This window comes from Tachyglossus aculeatus, chromosome 10 (assembly GCF_015852505.1).
Source record: "Tachyglossus aculeatus isolate mTacAcu1 chromosome 10, mTacAcu1.pri, whole genome shotgun sequence".
NCBI lineage: Eukaryota > Metazoa > Chordata > Mammalia > Monotremata > Tachyglossidae > Tachyglossus > Tachyglossus aculeatus.
Window position 1 is genome coordinate 39,281,345 of NC_052075.1, and position 16,322 is coordinate 39,297,666.

The 16,322-nt window shown below is 42.2% G+C and overlaps 1 protein-coding gene across 10 annotated transcripts in view; it reads right to left on the reverse strand.

The window, feature by feature from the left end:
* Positions 1 to 16,322, reverse strand: part of CADPS2 (calcium dependent secretion activator 2) — a 371,455-nt gene that overhangs the window by 4,984 nt on the left and 350,149 nt on the right. For all 10 annotated transcript variants that reach the window (XM_038752460.1, XM_038752456.1, XM_038752457.1 and 7 more), the window contains one exon: positions 3,722 to 3,826. In XM_038752460.1, coding sequence (XP_038608388.1) covers positions 3,722 to 3,826 — 105 coding nt within the window. The remainder of the gene's footprint in view (positions 1 to 3,721; positions 3,827 to 16,322) is intronic.

A 16,322-nucleotide genomic window follows, 5' to 3' on the forward strand; every position in this document is an offset into this window, starting at 1 on the left:
TAGATATCAATTTGTGCTTGTGACTAATATTGAGAGGAATCAGAAAATGATGAGGTAAGGTTGGATTCAGGTAATGTAAGAGCCAAATGAAATCATAGTGAATTGTACAGTGCTCTGCACACAGTTAAGCGCTCAATAAATACGACTGAATGAATGAACTGTGATATTCAAGGGCTTTCTATGTGCCAAATACTGTACTACACACTGGGGTAGATATGGGATAATAAGATTGGACACAATCCGACCCACAAGGGCTTACAGCCTAAATTGCTTGAGAGCAGGTCCTGTTGGGAAATCAACATAGGTGGTATCGTGAATGAAGAGTTTCAATAAAATGATGTATCTGGGATGGTTGAAGTCTAACCTTAGGTGGAAGATTGGGGGGATCGGGGGGCGTCGAGTTCTCTTCCTATCCAGGGGCCCATGAATACAGGATATGCCATGTACTCAAGCAAGAAGTCTGTATGTTCTGCCTCTAGATTGTGAGCTCCTTGTGGGCAGGGAGCGTGTCTACTAACTCTGATATAGTATACTCTCCCAATCACTTATTAGAGTGCTCTGCACATGGTAAGTGCTCAATAAATGATAGGTTGATTATCCCTTTTTAAATAATTATGATAATAATTATAATTGTGGCATTTGTTAAGTGCTTACTATATGCCTAAGCATTGTATTAAGTGTTGGGGTGGATACAAGCAAATCAGGTTGGACACAGTCCTTATCTCACATCAGGCTCATAGATTTAATCCCCATTTTACAGATGAGGCCCTGAGAAGTGAACTGACTTGCTAAAGGTCACATAGCAGACATGCAGCAGAGCTGGGACTAGAACCCACGACCTTCTGACTCCCAAGTTTGTGCTCTATCCACTAAGCCATGCTGCTTCTCATATGAAAGAAAACTGTACATAATACAGGTCCTACCATGCCCCAGATGGACATTACAACGATGTTGACATCCCAAGAAATGATGGAATAACCAGGGTCAACTCTGAATTGCTGATACCTGGAGAGCAAGTCAGATATCGTTAGCACCATTAACACTACTGGCAGATTCTTCTTCCATCCTATCATTATTAGTGTAGATCCCCGCACTCCAAAATGGGTTGGAGCTCTTGGACAGATGCTCTAAGAGCCTTGGAGAAAAGGACTGCCAAGTATTGACGTTGCTGGGTAGTTCCGTCTGATGGGCAAACGGGAAATTGATGGTGGCGATGATGACAAAGACTCCGCATCAAAGACACACAAGCCTCAGGCCCAAGACTCCAGGACTGAGAATCTGCACAAAAGAAATGACTCAAGTGATGGTGGTTTTGAGTAGCGCCTCCCACATACTCTCGCCTCTGTCAGTTGTGTTCCTGTAGTGGTGTGGAGGGCAATGAATGAATAGGAGGGCTGGGGTGAGGCACGCTGTGATGTCCAAGCAATTTTTTTTTTCTGTGCCAGACCCATTTATGGCCAAAGTGATCGTGGCATAGGTGCCTATGCTATGCTGGTGCTGTGCTCTTGATGTCACATCCTAGCAGGTGGTTGCTTTGGAAACCTTTGCGGTCTTCACTCCCACTGTCGTGGATGAGTTTCCAGGATTCCTGCGGGTGCCATTCACGTTATGGAATGCCCTTGGTGGGTTCCTTGGTCAGAAACCTTCGCCGTGGATGGCACAGCCCCAGAAGACATTTCTGTACTTGCAGAGATGGGAGCAGAACACAAAGTCTCCTGATTATGTAATTGACGCTCGTTCCACTGGACCAATGGCATTAATGCACCTTCCGAGCATTGACACCACTGCATATACCCTTAAGAGTCAATGAACTCACTGTTCTGTGGGGCTTCATTGGTGCAGGAGAGGTCCAGTCTATCCTGAATCCTGGGATTCTTTAACTCTGAACTTATCCGACATCTGTCCTGGGTTAAGACATGTGGCTTAAGATGCCACAGTTATTGTTATTATATTTAAATTATGGAAATAATAATTTCTCTCCCTCTAGACTGTGAGATCACTGTAGGCAGGGAACGTGTCTACGAACTCTGTTATACTGTACTCTCCCAAGCGCTTAGTAAAGTGCTCTGTGCACACGGAAAGCACTCAATAAGTACAACTGATTGACTGACAGCCCAACTAGTAAACTCCTTGAGGGTAGGGATTGTACCTACCAACCCTATTGTACTGTACTCTCCCAAGTGCTTAGTACAATGCTCTGCACCTATAAGTGCTCAATTAACACCACTGATCAATGTACTGAATTAATTGGTTTTTCTGCCTTTTCATTTTTAAATCTGGATCCCTGCCCAATACGACAAAGAGCTAAAATTGAACACTAGCATGCAAACCTTAGTCCAATCCTTTTCCTCAAAGAGGGAACTGGATTCTCGGCATCTTCCAACAAATTATTCCTACCATTGTAATTCTTGCTTTTCTTTCAGCAGCGCTAATATGGACAGACTGAAATTTGGTGGCATCGCCATCCGCAGGAACAGACAAGTGAAAGCCAAAAGAGTGGGTAGTGCCGGTTTCTGTCATTGGGGTCACGTGATCAGGGTCACTAACTCGCCTGGGTGGTTACTCCAGTCACACGGAGGCCCCACACAGTTAATTTGCAGCCTAGAAACATCCATTGAGCAGCGGAGTATTTGTGAACAGTATGCCGACCTGTTGTCCTGAAAGCTGTGTGTAAGAACACAATCACAACAACGACACTAATAACTGGATCAGACCCATAGTCCGTCCAACCCAGTACTCTGCTTCTGACAGTAGACGATGTGCTCGTTGTGGGCAGGGAAAGTGACTGTTTATTGTTGCGTTGCTTTCCTCCAAGCGTTTAGTACAGTGGTTTGCACACAAGAAGCGCTTAATAAATTTGGCTGAATGAATGGCACCAGGATGTTTTTGTTGACTTCCCTTTCTTAGCTAGAGATGAGTCATCTAACAAACCTAACATTTTTCCCTTTACCCACCTAACTTTCTCACTAGTAACCCATCATGAATCACTGCTCTAATCATTTATCCAGACTCTGTGAACCTACTTATAGTTTTAGGCTGTGCACTTCAAATCCAAGGATCACCTGGGGCTTGAATATCTACATAATTGATTTACCCCCACTTACCTCCTCCGAATCTCTCTGTTACACTTAAAAAACAAGGAGGTGGAAGTTCATTCTAAATGAGAGGCATCTTCTGATACTCCAGATTCATTTACCATAGCCTTTGACTATCAGAATAAATATCTCTGGTCTGTAAATTGTTTTCAACACTATAGCTTAGATATTATTATTATTATTATTATTATTGGATTTGTTAAACACTTTCTGTGCCAAGCACTGTACTAAGTGTTGGGGTAACCCTTTTACCTACCTACAACAGTAAGAGGGATTTAGAATAGCAAACACCACTTCTGGGTACATGGATTCCAGCAGTTATGACACAGGATTTCTTGCGGAAAATTACAATGGAGAAAGGATGGCATTTGTGTTCATTTGTTAGAATGCAAGAAAACAAATATTTGGTGAACTAGTAATCCAAGAGAAAATAAGGCCAATTATTATTTCTACTTTCTGGTACTTTATACTTAAGAGAAACACTGGCATTGAAAAACATTTTTCCACTCTACCTTTCAGGACTTCAGATGTGCAAGTGATTGCTGTCTTATCTCTCAACGACTTTACCTAATTTTGCTTTTTAGGTAACCCTGATAAGGCAATTATATCCAAATACACTTTGTTACCTTCACTATCTTGATGAGAGTCTTCAGTTGGTAGATGTGAAGCTGGAGGTCTAATCTATCAGCCAACCACACACAAATGAGTTTCATGGAACTGCTATACCATTGCTGGAAAAAAGGATAGGGAAAAAAAAACATCTGCAGTACTCATTTAACAGATTTGGTAATGAGGGGTAATGAAACACTTTGAAATGACCACAGATCAGCACTTGAAGTCAATAATGCTATAATTTCCTGTTAAGAGAATTGTATGTTTTGCTAGGAAATCTGCTAACTTGACCTGGACTGTTCTTTACATGAATTAGCACTAACTGTTCTGGCTTTCAGCGGTAACATATTCATGAGAAACAGTGTTTTGCACTCCACAGTCTACCAGCCTGACGTGTAATTTGTGAGTAACAATGGGTATTAAATACATGCTTCGAGGGCTGGTTGGATTGCTCAAACAGCAGGGAGAATCAGTTAAAGTATTTTACATTTTGGAAGATCACGATTTTAGGGTTTTTCATTCTATACTGCCTGTGGAAAAAAAATCCATATTAGATAATGTTTTAGACTCCACGGATCTCTGTTGGCATGAAGTCAATACTTTCCGGAGACATTTTAAAAGAACAGTTCCAAAAATGTATTATTTGCTTGCTGGTGCTCAAAAAATAATGTTTTCATCAAAGCCTCTCTACCTACTACAGGTCATTAGGTACCCCAAGCCTTTCTACACCGACTGAAATGAACAAAGGTTTACAGAGTTCTGAGTGACATGGCCTGAGAAGTATTCCTGGTTCTTCGATAAACTACCTAACAGATGTCAGTTGGTCAAACTACGAAAAGGAAGGGTTTTGATTCATTTTGGAAGAAATTACATTTTTTGGAGAGTTCATGTCTTGGCCCTGTTTATTGCAGGTCTCTCCACAGGGGAGGAACTTAAATCCTTCCTTAATGTAATTTCCTGTTCCTTCACAATGTCCGCAGATGTGTAAATAAGAGAAACATTGTGCCTGTCTATACAGAGAGGGCCGGAGACCCTACCATTAATGGTACACATGTTAAAGGAGTTCCATGCACAGCTACTGTATGTGGGGCTAGGAGTATTAACTGTATCTTAAAGCTTAACGCTCTAAAATATCAGGTAGACAGGCACCAAACCATGTCCAATTGCAGACAGCATTTAGTACACGGCAAACCAGTTCTCTTTGTCGTACTACATTAAGGCGGTTGGGTATTGTGTACCCTGAATATTTATTTAAGAATCCTTTCTTACAGGTAACAAAACACAACTTTGTCTAAGCCAGTAGTGCATAATCAACTCTGAGAGCTGTTTCTAATGATACGAAGCCTGATTTTTGTATAATATTGACTTGGTATTTATTAAAGTTACTCTCATGTAATTTGATGTAGCAGGAAGAAAAAAGGTATTTTAATTACAAACCTGAGAAAATAAATTAGTTTCACATTTCATTAAATTTATCTCTACTAATATGTGTTTATACTGAACAAATACACAACATTTAACACATGTGGTAATAAAATTTTTCCAAAAATAAAATAACTGATTTGCTTGATACGGGCTTGTCAAACTGATGTGGTATGAATGGAATCTCCCTCCAAGCTACTTAAAGCATAACTGTCATTGATCTGTTATTCTTTCTTCTATTAAGCATACATCTATTTTTGCCTTTTTCTCCTACTTATTTAGAGAGATTTAAAAAAAAAATCAGGGATAACAGGTTTTATGAAACATGACATTAAAACCCATAATAACCCGAAGACATTTTGCTCAGCAAATGCTTCTGAGTGATTCACTTCATGGTTTCTGTTGACCTGTTAGATTTCAAAATCCCTCACGGACATTCAGGCCTTCACCCCAGCTCCTTTGACATAATTCATGTATATACTATTTGCTTCTCCACACTCTAAATCTCTTGACTTTAATTCTTCTTAAAAGAAAAATGGACACATAGGTTTGATCTATCAAAGAACAAATAGGAAATAATTATTTTTCCCAGAGGAAAATTCAGTGTCTCCGGCTGCGACAGTTATGCAGGACAGGAAGGCTTTGAAACAGTATTGCCTGCTCAAAGGAAAAATGAAACACTTCTCTGAAAGATGAAAATAATGGGAAGAAAAATTCCGGACACAATGTTAATCAGCACTTCTGCTGGATCTACCCATTTCCTTCACTTCCAGTATGAAACCGGTCATTCAAAAACACTTAGCAGAAATGAAAACCATTTCTTAATATTTCTCCAGCCCAAACTTTCTGTTCTGAAAGAAAACCTCACCGAGTTTAAATTTAATTTAACTCTGTTCTCCTGCACAAAGATGACTGCATTAAGAGATAATCAAAATAAGGGGCATTTTTAATATACAAGATAAATGATAGCTAATATAGCAATTATACACTGCTGTATTAAAATTAAGGATGCCTATGATGAAGATGATTTTAAAGGAAAATAATTTGGGAATAAATTATATGCCATTACACATCAAAATTAAACCTCAAAATTCTTCTTAAGTTATAATGTAGCAGAATCATTAGGGTAATTAAGCATCTAATGCAGTGTACGTTAGCAGTGAACCATCAACAGAGAGCGGACGGGCACATTCAGAGTTTGTCACGAATAATTCGGACATGTTAAAGGAAGAATTTCAGGAAGACTCGGAGGTCCCTGCTCCCGCGGAAGAGCGGGTAGGAATTGGCACCTTCTAGAACATCCGTTTGGGTTCTGGCATGAATTTCTCTGGTAGCGCCGCATGGAGAAGATGTTTTCAGAGCGGCTGCCTCATCATCCACAGCCAAACAAACGAGCAGGGGCTTTCTCATTTCCAGTTTTGAAATTGATGCAAAAATCCTGGGGCCGAGGCCTCTCTGAGGGCCGGGGTGAGTGGCCTTCCTTCTGACCACTGGGGCGGCTGAATTTGCCTGCTGTGGGACACCACGAGGACGAGGTGGTGAGGGCTGGGGGAGGGGAGGGGAGTCAGGACCATACCCCTAGAAAATGGCAACTGTTTCCGAAAAGTGACCACGTTGAGACATTTACGCTTCGGCCACCCGACTTCCCTTTGTCGTTGAAGGGAAGACAATGAAAGGGAATTGGACTCTCCCCGAAGTCAATGGTATGGCATTACTGCTTTATTCTCTGCTGCAGTCTTCAGAGGCATACAGCATAAGTGAATATTATGTTATTTTTTCCCTCATCACCAAAGAACAGCGGCCGACCACTTTAACAAAAATTATGTATTTTCTTTTCTTATTCATGGCTTATCCAACACCTGTAAGGGCATGCATCACTCACTTCATTTTCTGGCGCTATCTCTCTTAAAGGGAAAATAAAAGGAAAGGCAAGACTATGGTTGACTCTGTGAGACCCTTGTATTTATTCACACTTATTGTGCATGACTGTAGACTGGTAAATCACATTAGCAGCCCGTCTCTCCATCAAGCTGCTACTTGCTATCCAGCACTGGAAGGTTCAACAAATCAACAGGAGCACGGAAAACAGAACATCAGTCTAATCTAGTGTTTAAGGTGAAGTTTTCAAACCCAATCTAAGAAGATCTTTAGAGCAAGCAACAAGCTGAAGGGCTCAGAAGGTGGTATTGACAATGAAAGAGTGTGGAAATATTGAGAAGCGCAGCACTTGTGCATTTTTAATAACAAGGAGGTCAACAAGGACACAACTCCCTCAGTGCAAGGAGTTGCCTCTGACTATGGAAATTGCCACACCAGTGCTATAAACGCTTTCAGTTCATCAGCTTTCTTAAACACCCTAAACCCCCTCGGCAGACCTTTAGTTTTGAATTAACAAACCAAAGCAATGAAAGAGGGTGCAGCCTGAATAGCCTGCATTGATCCCCAACTGGGTGAGCACTGCTACAGGCCCTGAAAAACGCTCTCCATTGTCAATAGAAATTGACAAACCTCCTCTCCTAAATAGTACAGCTGAGCCAAGCTGGATCCATGCAGCTGTAAAGGGCTCCTCTCTTAGGGTCCAGGGGCTCTCACAATAGCCCAAGCATGGGCTCTTTGTCAGCCCGAGACTCTGCAATTTTCTAACAAGGATTAAAGTTGTTTCTCGGCAGTGCTGGTGAAAAGAGATTTAGCAACATACCGTGCTTTCTTCATGCAAGTTAAAGGGAAGTAGTTAAGGAATTTCATGATTCCGTTGACTAGTGGAAATACAAAACAAATATAGGCAATATTCACAATCCTCTTTCTGGCTTCATCTACAACAGTGAAAGGATGATTCGATTAAATATAACACTCGGGGGCTGGAAACAGGCGCTTCAGATTTATTTTGGAAGTTTTATTAAAAAAGGTTCAGCTGTTTTGCCACCTGGAAAGAGGACTCAATACAGACTAATGCACAATGCCTTAGACCTTCTAGAGCTGATATTCCCAAATCTGAATCATGAGACCACATAGGGGTCACTCATCCCAGTGCTTGCCAGCAAATGGGTTCAGTAAGAATGCAGTTTCTGATGATGATGATGATGATGAAATAAAAAACAGCACTGTGGCTGGGGCACGAATCTGTATTCTATTTTCTGCTTAAGTCTGCAGCTTCTCATTGATTAGGAACTGCAGTATATTTTCATCTCCTACAGCAATATTGGTCTCAATAGGTGAATTACAGAAAAATACACTTTTCAGAGGCAATCTGATGCAGGATGACATTGAATGGAAACACTACTTCAGTTTATGCATTACATTGCATATCTACAATTATTTCATCGGAAGCAGGTTGCATTTAAAATGTCTTTTTGCTGAAATGTAAAAATAAGTCCTGAAAATGTCAAAGACTTGGAAAAATTCTGCTTTTTAAATACATACCGTACAGAAAAGCACAGTTCTTAGATTTTTTTAAATAATGTTTTGATGGGTTTGATACATTTTTCAATCAGGTGGTAGTCAAATATTTTAATAACAAAATTACCTGCCATAAAGTGTAACATGCTCCATTGTTTATTTTATATTCCATATGGTAACAGCGTTGCCTGTCTAGTAAAACTTAATTCACAGCTGATTTTGTTACATTTTTTACAGTAATATATAGCTCAGGTCGGAGATACAAATTTTGAAATTAGGCCACTGACTGACGCCACAGTAAAAAAAAAATACCATTTCTGTTTCATTCTTATCCCAAAATACTTCAATTTCAAAAGGGATATTTTGGTCAGCAATAATAATGAAAATGTTTGCTACCTTTGGCTACCAAAGTTGGCTCATGAAAGTTTTTAAAAAAGGTAATTAGAAGTGAATGGGCAGATATTTTGCCAAGTACAATCTTAGCTGAGAACAGCCTGATACAAACTTCACTGGTCAGAGATCTAGTCTGGAGTTTCCTGGTTTAGGTTTAGGGGGTTCTGAAGCAATTAAAAAAACAAATAAAAAACCAAACAAAAACCACTGCATGCCCAATGGATGGCATAATTCCTTGTCAATCCCTGGGGATCTGGTGCCAGAGGGCATCACACCAAGCCACGATGGTAACATCTTAGGTACTGATGCTGTCCACTTCTGCACTTTTTTTAAAAATAGTATTTGTTAAGCGTGGTTTAGTGGAAAGAGCATGGGTTTGGGAGTCAGAGGTTGTGAGCTCTAATCCCGCCTCTGCCACTTGTCAGCTGTGTGACTTTGGGCAAGTCGCTTAGCTTCTCTGTGCCTCAGTTACCTCATCTGTAAAATGGGTTTTAAGACTGTGAGCCCCATCTGGGACAACCTGATGACCTTGTATCTACCCCAGCGCTTAGAACAGTGCCTGGCACTTAGTAAGTGCTTAACAAATACCATCATCATTATTATTATGAGAAGCAGTGTGGCTCAGTGGAAAGAGCCCAGGCTTTGGAGTCAGAGGTTATGGATTCAAATCCTGGCTCTGCCAATTGTCAGCTGTGTGACTTTGGGCAAGTCACTTAACTTCTCTGGGCCTCAGTTACCTCATTTGTAAAATGGGGATTAAGACTGTAAGACCCCTGTGGGACAACCTGATCACCTTGTAACCTCCCCAGCACCTAGAACAGTGCTTTGCACATAGTAAGCACTTAATAAATGCCATTATTATTATGCACTTACTATGTGCCAGGCACTGCACCTACCCCAGTACAAACTAATTAGATTGGACACAGTCCCTGTCCCAGATGGGGCTCACAGTCTTAATCTCATTTTATAGATGAGTTAACTGGGGCACAGAGAAGTTAAGTGACTTGCCCAAGGTCACACAGGAGACAAGCAGCACGGCTGGGATTAGAACCCAGGACTTGGAGTGACACGGAGCTGTCACTCCACATTATTGGACTGGCTGAGCCAAGGCCTGTCATTCAAGCATGGTTGGACATGCCCAGATGGCAATCCCATGAAGGGCAGGCTCAGGGACTCAGCTAATGCTCTTTCAACTAATCTCTAATTTGCCTGGAAACTTCAAACTGGACCCAGTGGCTGCCTTGGTCTCCATCCTCTCAGAAATCACCCCCACTCCAAAAAGAAATCTAATTCAGGTAGAATCTGTACAAACTCTTACTTTGAGCTCCTTGCACTTATCAGCTTCGATGGGGAAAGCAGAAATACTAAAGTGCCAAGTTCCTTCTTCAGATTTGGTGCCCGTAATTTCAGTGCAAGACCAATGATCACTTGGGGAAAAGAAAAATCCCATATCCATTTTCCTCCATGGCATATAGGGACTTTGATTTTCAATCAAACAAAAGGGGAACTTACATCTAGTTCTTTTTGTTCTAATTCAAATGGAGCAGTGGACCAGGACTTGTTGGAGGTCCAAAAACCCAGTTTTTGGCTCCTGACTGACCAGGACACTTGGAGATCTTCAGCTGACTTCATTTTTGATTTGCTAATTTTTGAATTTTTCCATTATCTCATCTTTATTTATTATAGGGAAAGGTTTTTTTTTTAACCCCTCCCAACCAACCTCTAAGAAGACAAGTTCTCTTTGCATGAAATCATTCAGCTCCTTCTTGCTGTGATAGTCAATAGTGGGCAAGCATTCTCTATAATAAGGTCGGATACAAACAGCTCTCCATGCAATCCTGCTTTTCTCTCTATGTAACATTATCAATTTGATGGGGCCATTTTTTCTTAGAGTTCCCCAAGGAAGTAGCAGGGACTGAGGGAAGGGCTAAGGACAGGAGGAAAAGCTTGCCACACAACCGATCAGTCAGGCATCAATCAATCAATGAGATCTATTGAGCACGTACTGTATGCAGATCACTGTACTGAGTGCTTGGGATGTGCTCCTGTAGACTGTCAGCTCCTTGTGGGCAGGAATCATGTCTACCAGCTCTATTGCATTTTCTCTAGTGCTTAGTACAGTGCTCTTCACAGAGTATGCACTTAATAAATACCCTTGACTTTATCCTGGGGAGGGGTCTAAGGCACAAAGGATTTGTAGCTCTAAAAATATTATATTTCAGGGCAATTCCCACAAACACTGGTTTGGCACTAAAGGGTCTGTTTTGCCCCATGTCAATTCCAATCAAAAAACAGATTTTCCACTAGAAAATTTCTCTCAAAAAATCCATTTTCCTCAGAAGATGTTGCCACTTTGTGATTATATGTAAGTCACCTCTGTTCTAAAGGCAGTTTATCTACCTACAAATGGATAATCAATTCAGTTCTCTCTTAGCAGCAGTGTCATGAGAATTATTTATGCTGTGAAAGAAAATTCATATTTATAAAGTTCTTGAGTGAAAAAACTTTGGGCAGAATTTTCACCAATTACACTGAAGGATGATGCGTGCTTTTCCCAAATACACTCACTTCCCTTTGATAACTTAAATTTTAATCCATTTCTCCTATGTATGTTTCCATGGTACGACAACAGGCAAATTCAATTCAGGAGGAAGGTGACAGCCTGCCAAAATTACTTTGCAGCTATGGTTGTCTTCCAATTGTTTTGCTTTATATTTGAAATCAATTTAGAATTCAATAAAACAAAATATCATTGCTGCATACTGTGTCTCCCACGGCTGTGACAACACACTTCCAATTCCAATAACAACATCCTGTGCTATTCCTGGGGTGAGCAAGGTGGTCTTGTGATGTGTTACGATGAGTGGCAAGGGTGTGTTTTGGAAGGAGGCGCAGGCCTATGCCACCACTGCCCTGCCCTGGTAGAAGGGGGGGGTTGCAGTGGGTAAGGGTTGGGGGAGGGCGAAAGGGAAGACATTCTCTCCTTTTCTAGGGAGAAGGCGATCCACATTTTCAAAGCTTATTTCATCCTGCTGAACCTCCACTTCTTTTTAGGAACATAAGACTCCTCTATGGATGACGAGTCTCTTTCTCCCAGTCGTCCCCTCCTCTCCGCTTACCTCCTCCTGGGACCATCAACCAATCAATTGCATTTATGGAGCACTTACTATGTGCAAAGCACTGTACTAAGGCACTTGGGACAGTGCAGTACACAGAGTTTCACACACATTCCCTGTCCTTAATGAGCTTACAGTCTAAAGGACCATCTCCCCCGGACCACAGTCCCTCAGTATATCGGACGGGCAGATCACTGAAGTCCAAAACAATTAGAAAGGTTAAGGGGAAAACACTTAGCCCTGTTTCAGAGTCTGGGGACTTCCACACACACATACACTTCCACCCCTGGTGCTCTGTACCTCATCTAGGGGATGGTAGCAAGCACAGTTACACCTCTTGGCCAGGCAACGTTATCTGTGTCTGAGCCCTTCCTTTACATAGTGATCATTTCCTCTGGTTCAAGAAGATGCTCTGAATTTAATACTTTTATTTTTCCAATCTATCCATTGGATTATTATTATTATGGTATTTGTTAAGCACTTACTATGTGTCATGCACTGTTCTAAGTGCTGGAGTAGATACAAGTTAATCAGGTAGGACACAGTCCCTGCCCAACATGGGGCTCACAGTCTAAGTAGGAGGGAGAACAGGTATTTAATCCCCATTTTACAGATGAGGAAACTGAGGCACAGAGAAGTCAAGTGACTTGATCCCACATCAGGCAATTAGCAGATCAGGATTAGAACCCAGATCCTCTGGCTCCCAGGCCTATGCTCTTTCTCCTAGGCCATGTTCTTCTCATGACTGAAAACTTGCCAAGAATGTTAACCAATTAAATTTTTGTGCTCCAAACTTAAGCACTAGAATGCTCTACACCCAGCAAGTGCTCAATAAATACCACTGCATCTTTTATTAATTATCAAACTCAGCTCTTTGGTGCCACCCAAGTACTCTGCATCTTGCCAGCCGAATAAACTGCTGCCTGAATGGTAGGTATTTTGGGTGATGTATTAATGCCATACATGCACTGAGGAATGCTTGGAAAATTACCATTCCAGATCTGAAGGCCTGGGAGATAAATATAGAAAAAAATCTTTCAGGTTCACTGGCAGGTTTTCACAGGATGCCCTCCTCCAGACCTATGGCACATAGAAATCTGCAATGTAAAATCATGCAGAGTGGCTTGGACAACTGAGTTTCAAAAGGGAGCAAGCAGCCTCAGAAGCAGAAGGCGAGCTGATGGGATTCTCTTTCCCCTCCTTGATACTCTGCCTGCAATAGGTGTGGGCTTTGCTCTTCATATGCTCCCCTCTGAACACTGATTATTATTATTACCATGACTACTACCATTAATAATCATGATAATAATATTTGTTAACGCAATTAGGTGCCAAGGCCTCTAATAATTGTGGTAATTATAACTGCGGTATTTGTTTTGCACTTATCATGTTCAAAGTGCTGCGGTAGATCAGGTCCCATATGGGGCTCATGGTCAAAGTAGGAGGGAGAACAGGTATTGAATCCCCATTTTGCAGATGAGGGACCTGAGGCACAGAGAAGTTAAGTGACTTGTCCAAGGTCACACAGCAGACAAGTGGCAGAGCTGGGATTCATTCATTCATTCATTCATTCAATCATATTTATTGAGCGCTTACTGTGTGCCGAGCACTGTACTAAGCGCTTGGGAAATACAAGTTGGCAACATATAGAGACGGTCCCTACCCAACAGTGGGCTCACAGTCTAGAAGGGGGAGACAGAGAACAAAACAAAACATATTAACAAAATAAAATAAATAGAATAAATATGTACAAATATAGAGTAATAAATACATACAAACATACATACATATATACAGGTGCTGTGGGGAGGGGAAGGAGGTAAGTGGGGGTGGGGAGAGGGAGGAGGGGGAGAGGAAGGAGGGGGCTTAGTCTGGGAAGGCCTCCTGGAGGATTAGAACCCACATCCTCTGACTCCCAGGCCTGTGCTTTTTTCACTAGGCAACACTGCTTCTCGAGGCACTAAGATAAATACAAGATAATCAGGTCGGACATAGGCCCTGTCCCACTTGAGGCTCACAATTTAAGTAGGTGGGAATAGGATTTAATCCCATTTTACAGATGAGGTAACTGAAGCACAGAGAATTTAAGTGGCTTGCTTAAGGTCACACAGCAGAAAGGTGGCAGAGCCGGAATTAGAATCCATGTTCTCTGACTCCCAGGCCTTTCACTTTCCAATAGGCCACGCTGTTTCTCAAGACTATCAGTTTTAAAGCACTCAGTCCGCTCTCTCCCCATTTTATAGCCTTACTCCACGCCCACTAACCCAGCCCGCGCATTTCACTCCTCCCACAACCAACCTATTCATTCTGCTTTGGTCTCATCTCTCACCCTAGACCCCTTATTTATGCCTTCACTCCTGCCTGGAACTCCCTGCTTCCCATGGGTTGATCAATGCTCTCCCCATTTTCATAGTCCCAGTGAAATCACATCTCCTCCAGGAGACTTTCCTGGATTAATCGCTCATCTCCCCACCACATTTCCCTCCTACTGCCATTTCAACATTTTGACTTTTCTTATGCACTTGAATGATCACTCCATAAGCACACCACCCTCTCCCCTCCATAGCAGTTATAATAATAATAATGATGGCATTTGTTAAGCGCTTACTATGTGCAAAGCACTGTTCTAAGCACTGGGGGGATACAAGGGGATCAGGTTGTCCCACGCGGGGCTCACAGTCTTAATCCCTATTTTACAGATGAGGCAACTGAGGCACAGAGAAGTTAAGTGACTTGCCCAAGGTCACACAGCAGACACGTGGTGGAGTCGGGATTCAAACCCATGGCTTCTGACTCCAAAGCCCGTGCTCTTTCCACTGAGCTACGCTACTTATGGACATAGCTTTAAACTTTGCTGCTTGCCCCTCCCTAAAAGTTACTTTAGTGTCTATGGGCCCTACTGCATTGAAAGGTCTCGGAAGGCAGGAATCATGTCAAACCCTATTGTACTCTCCTAAGCAATCAATCAATCAATCTATTTACTGAGCGCTTACTGTGTGCAGAGCACTGTACTAAGTGCTTGGGAAGTACAAGTTGGCAACATATAGAGACAGTCCCTATCCAACAGTGGGCTCACAGTCTAGAAGGGGGAGACAGAGAACAAAACCAAACATATTAACAAAATAAAACAGAATAGATATGTACAAGTAAAATGAATACATAAATAGAGTAATAAATATGTACAAACATATATACATATATACAGGTGCTGTGGGGAAGGGAAGGAGGTAAGACGGGGGATGGAGGGGGGGACGAGGGGGAGAGGAAGGAGGGGGCTCAGTCTGGGAAGGCCTCCTGGAGGAGGTGAGCTCTCAATAGGTCCTTGAAGGGAGGAAGAGAGCTAGCTTGGCAGATGGGCAGAGGGAGGGCATTCCAGGCCAGGGGGATGACGTGGGCCAGGGGTCGACGGCACTAAGCACTCAGTGCTCTGCAAACAATTGACATTCAGTAAATACTATTAATGACTGATTTTTAAAAATGGTATTTGTTAAGTGCTTACTATGTGCCAGCAACAGTTCTAAGCACTAGGGTAGATTTATCCATTCAATCATATTTATTGAGCACTTACTGTGCGCAGAGCACTGTACTAAGCACTTGGGAAGTACAAGTTGGCAACATATAGAGATGGTCCCTACCCAACAACGGGCTCACAGTCTAGAAATACAAGCTAATCCAGTTGGACACAGTCCCTGTCCCACAAGGGGCTCATGGTCTTAATCCCCATTTTTTTTCAGAAGAGGCAACTGAGGCACAGAGAAGATAAGTGACTGAAAGAGTCAGAATTAGAACCCAGATCCTTCTGACTTCCAGGCCCATGCTCTATCCATGAGGCCATGGCTGCTTCTCTAATTTCCTGGGATGCTATCTGTTCCACCTCTCCTACAGAGGCAGCAAGGAGGGGAGTGACACAATGGCAGGTATCCCTGGGGTGGGGGTGGGGGCAGAACCACTGGAGGCAAGTGCCTGCTGCTTTGCCCTGAGAAGGCTCAGTCAATCCTATTTGCTGAGTGCTTGCGGTATGCACAGCACTGTACTAAGCAGTTTGGAGAGTACAATTCAACAATAAACAGACACATTTCCTACCCACAACAAGCTTTCAGTCTAGAGGGGGAGACAGATATTAATATACATAAATAAATGACAGAGCTGTACACAGGCTCTCGGGAGGGCCTGCTCTGTGCTTCGTTACTGTGTCTTCTTCAGTGTGCAAGGCAGGAAGGAGAAAGTGGGGGTAGAGAAAGAGAGATGCAGCGTGTCCTAATGGATAGAGCATGAGCAGTGTGAGAAA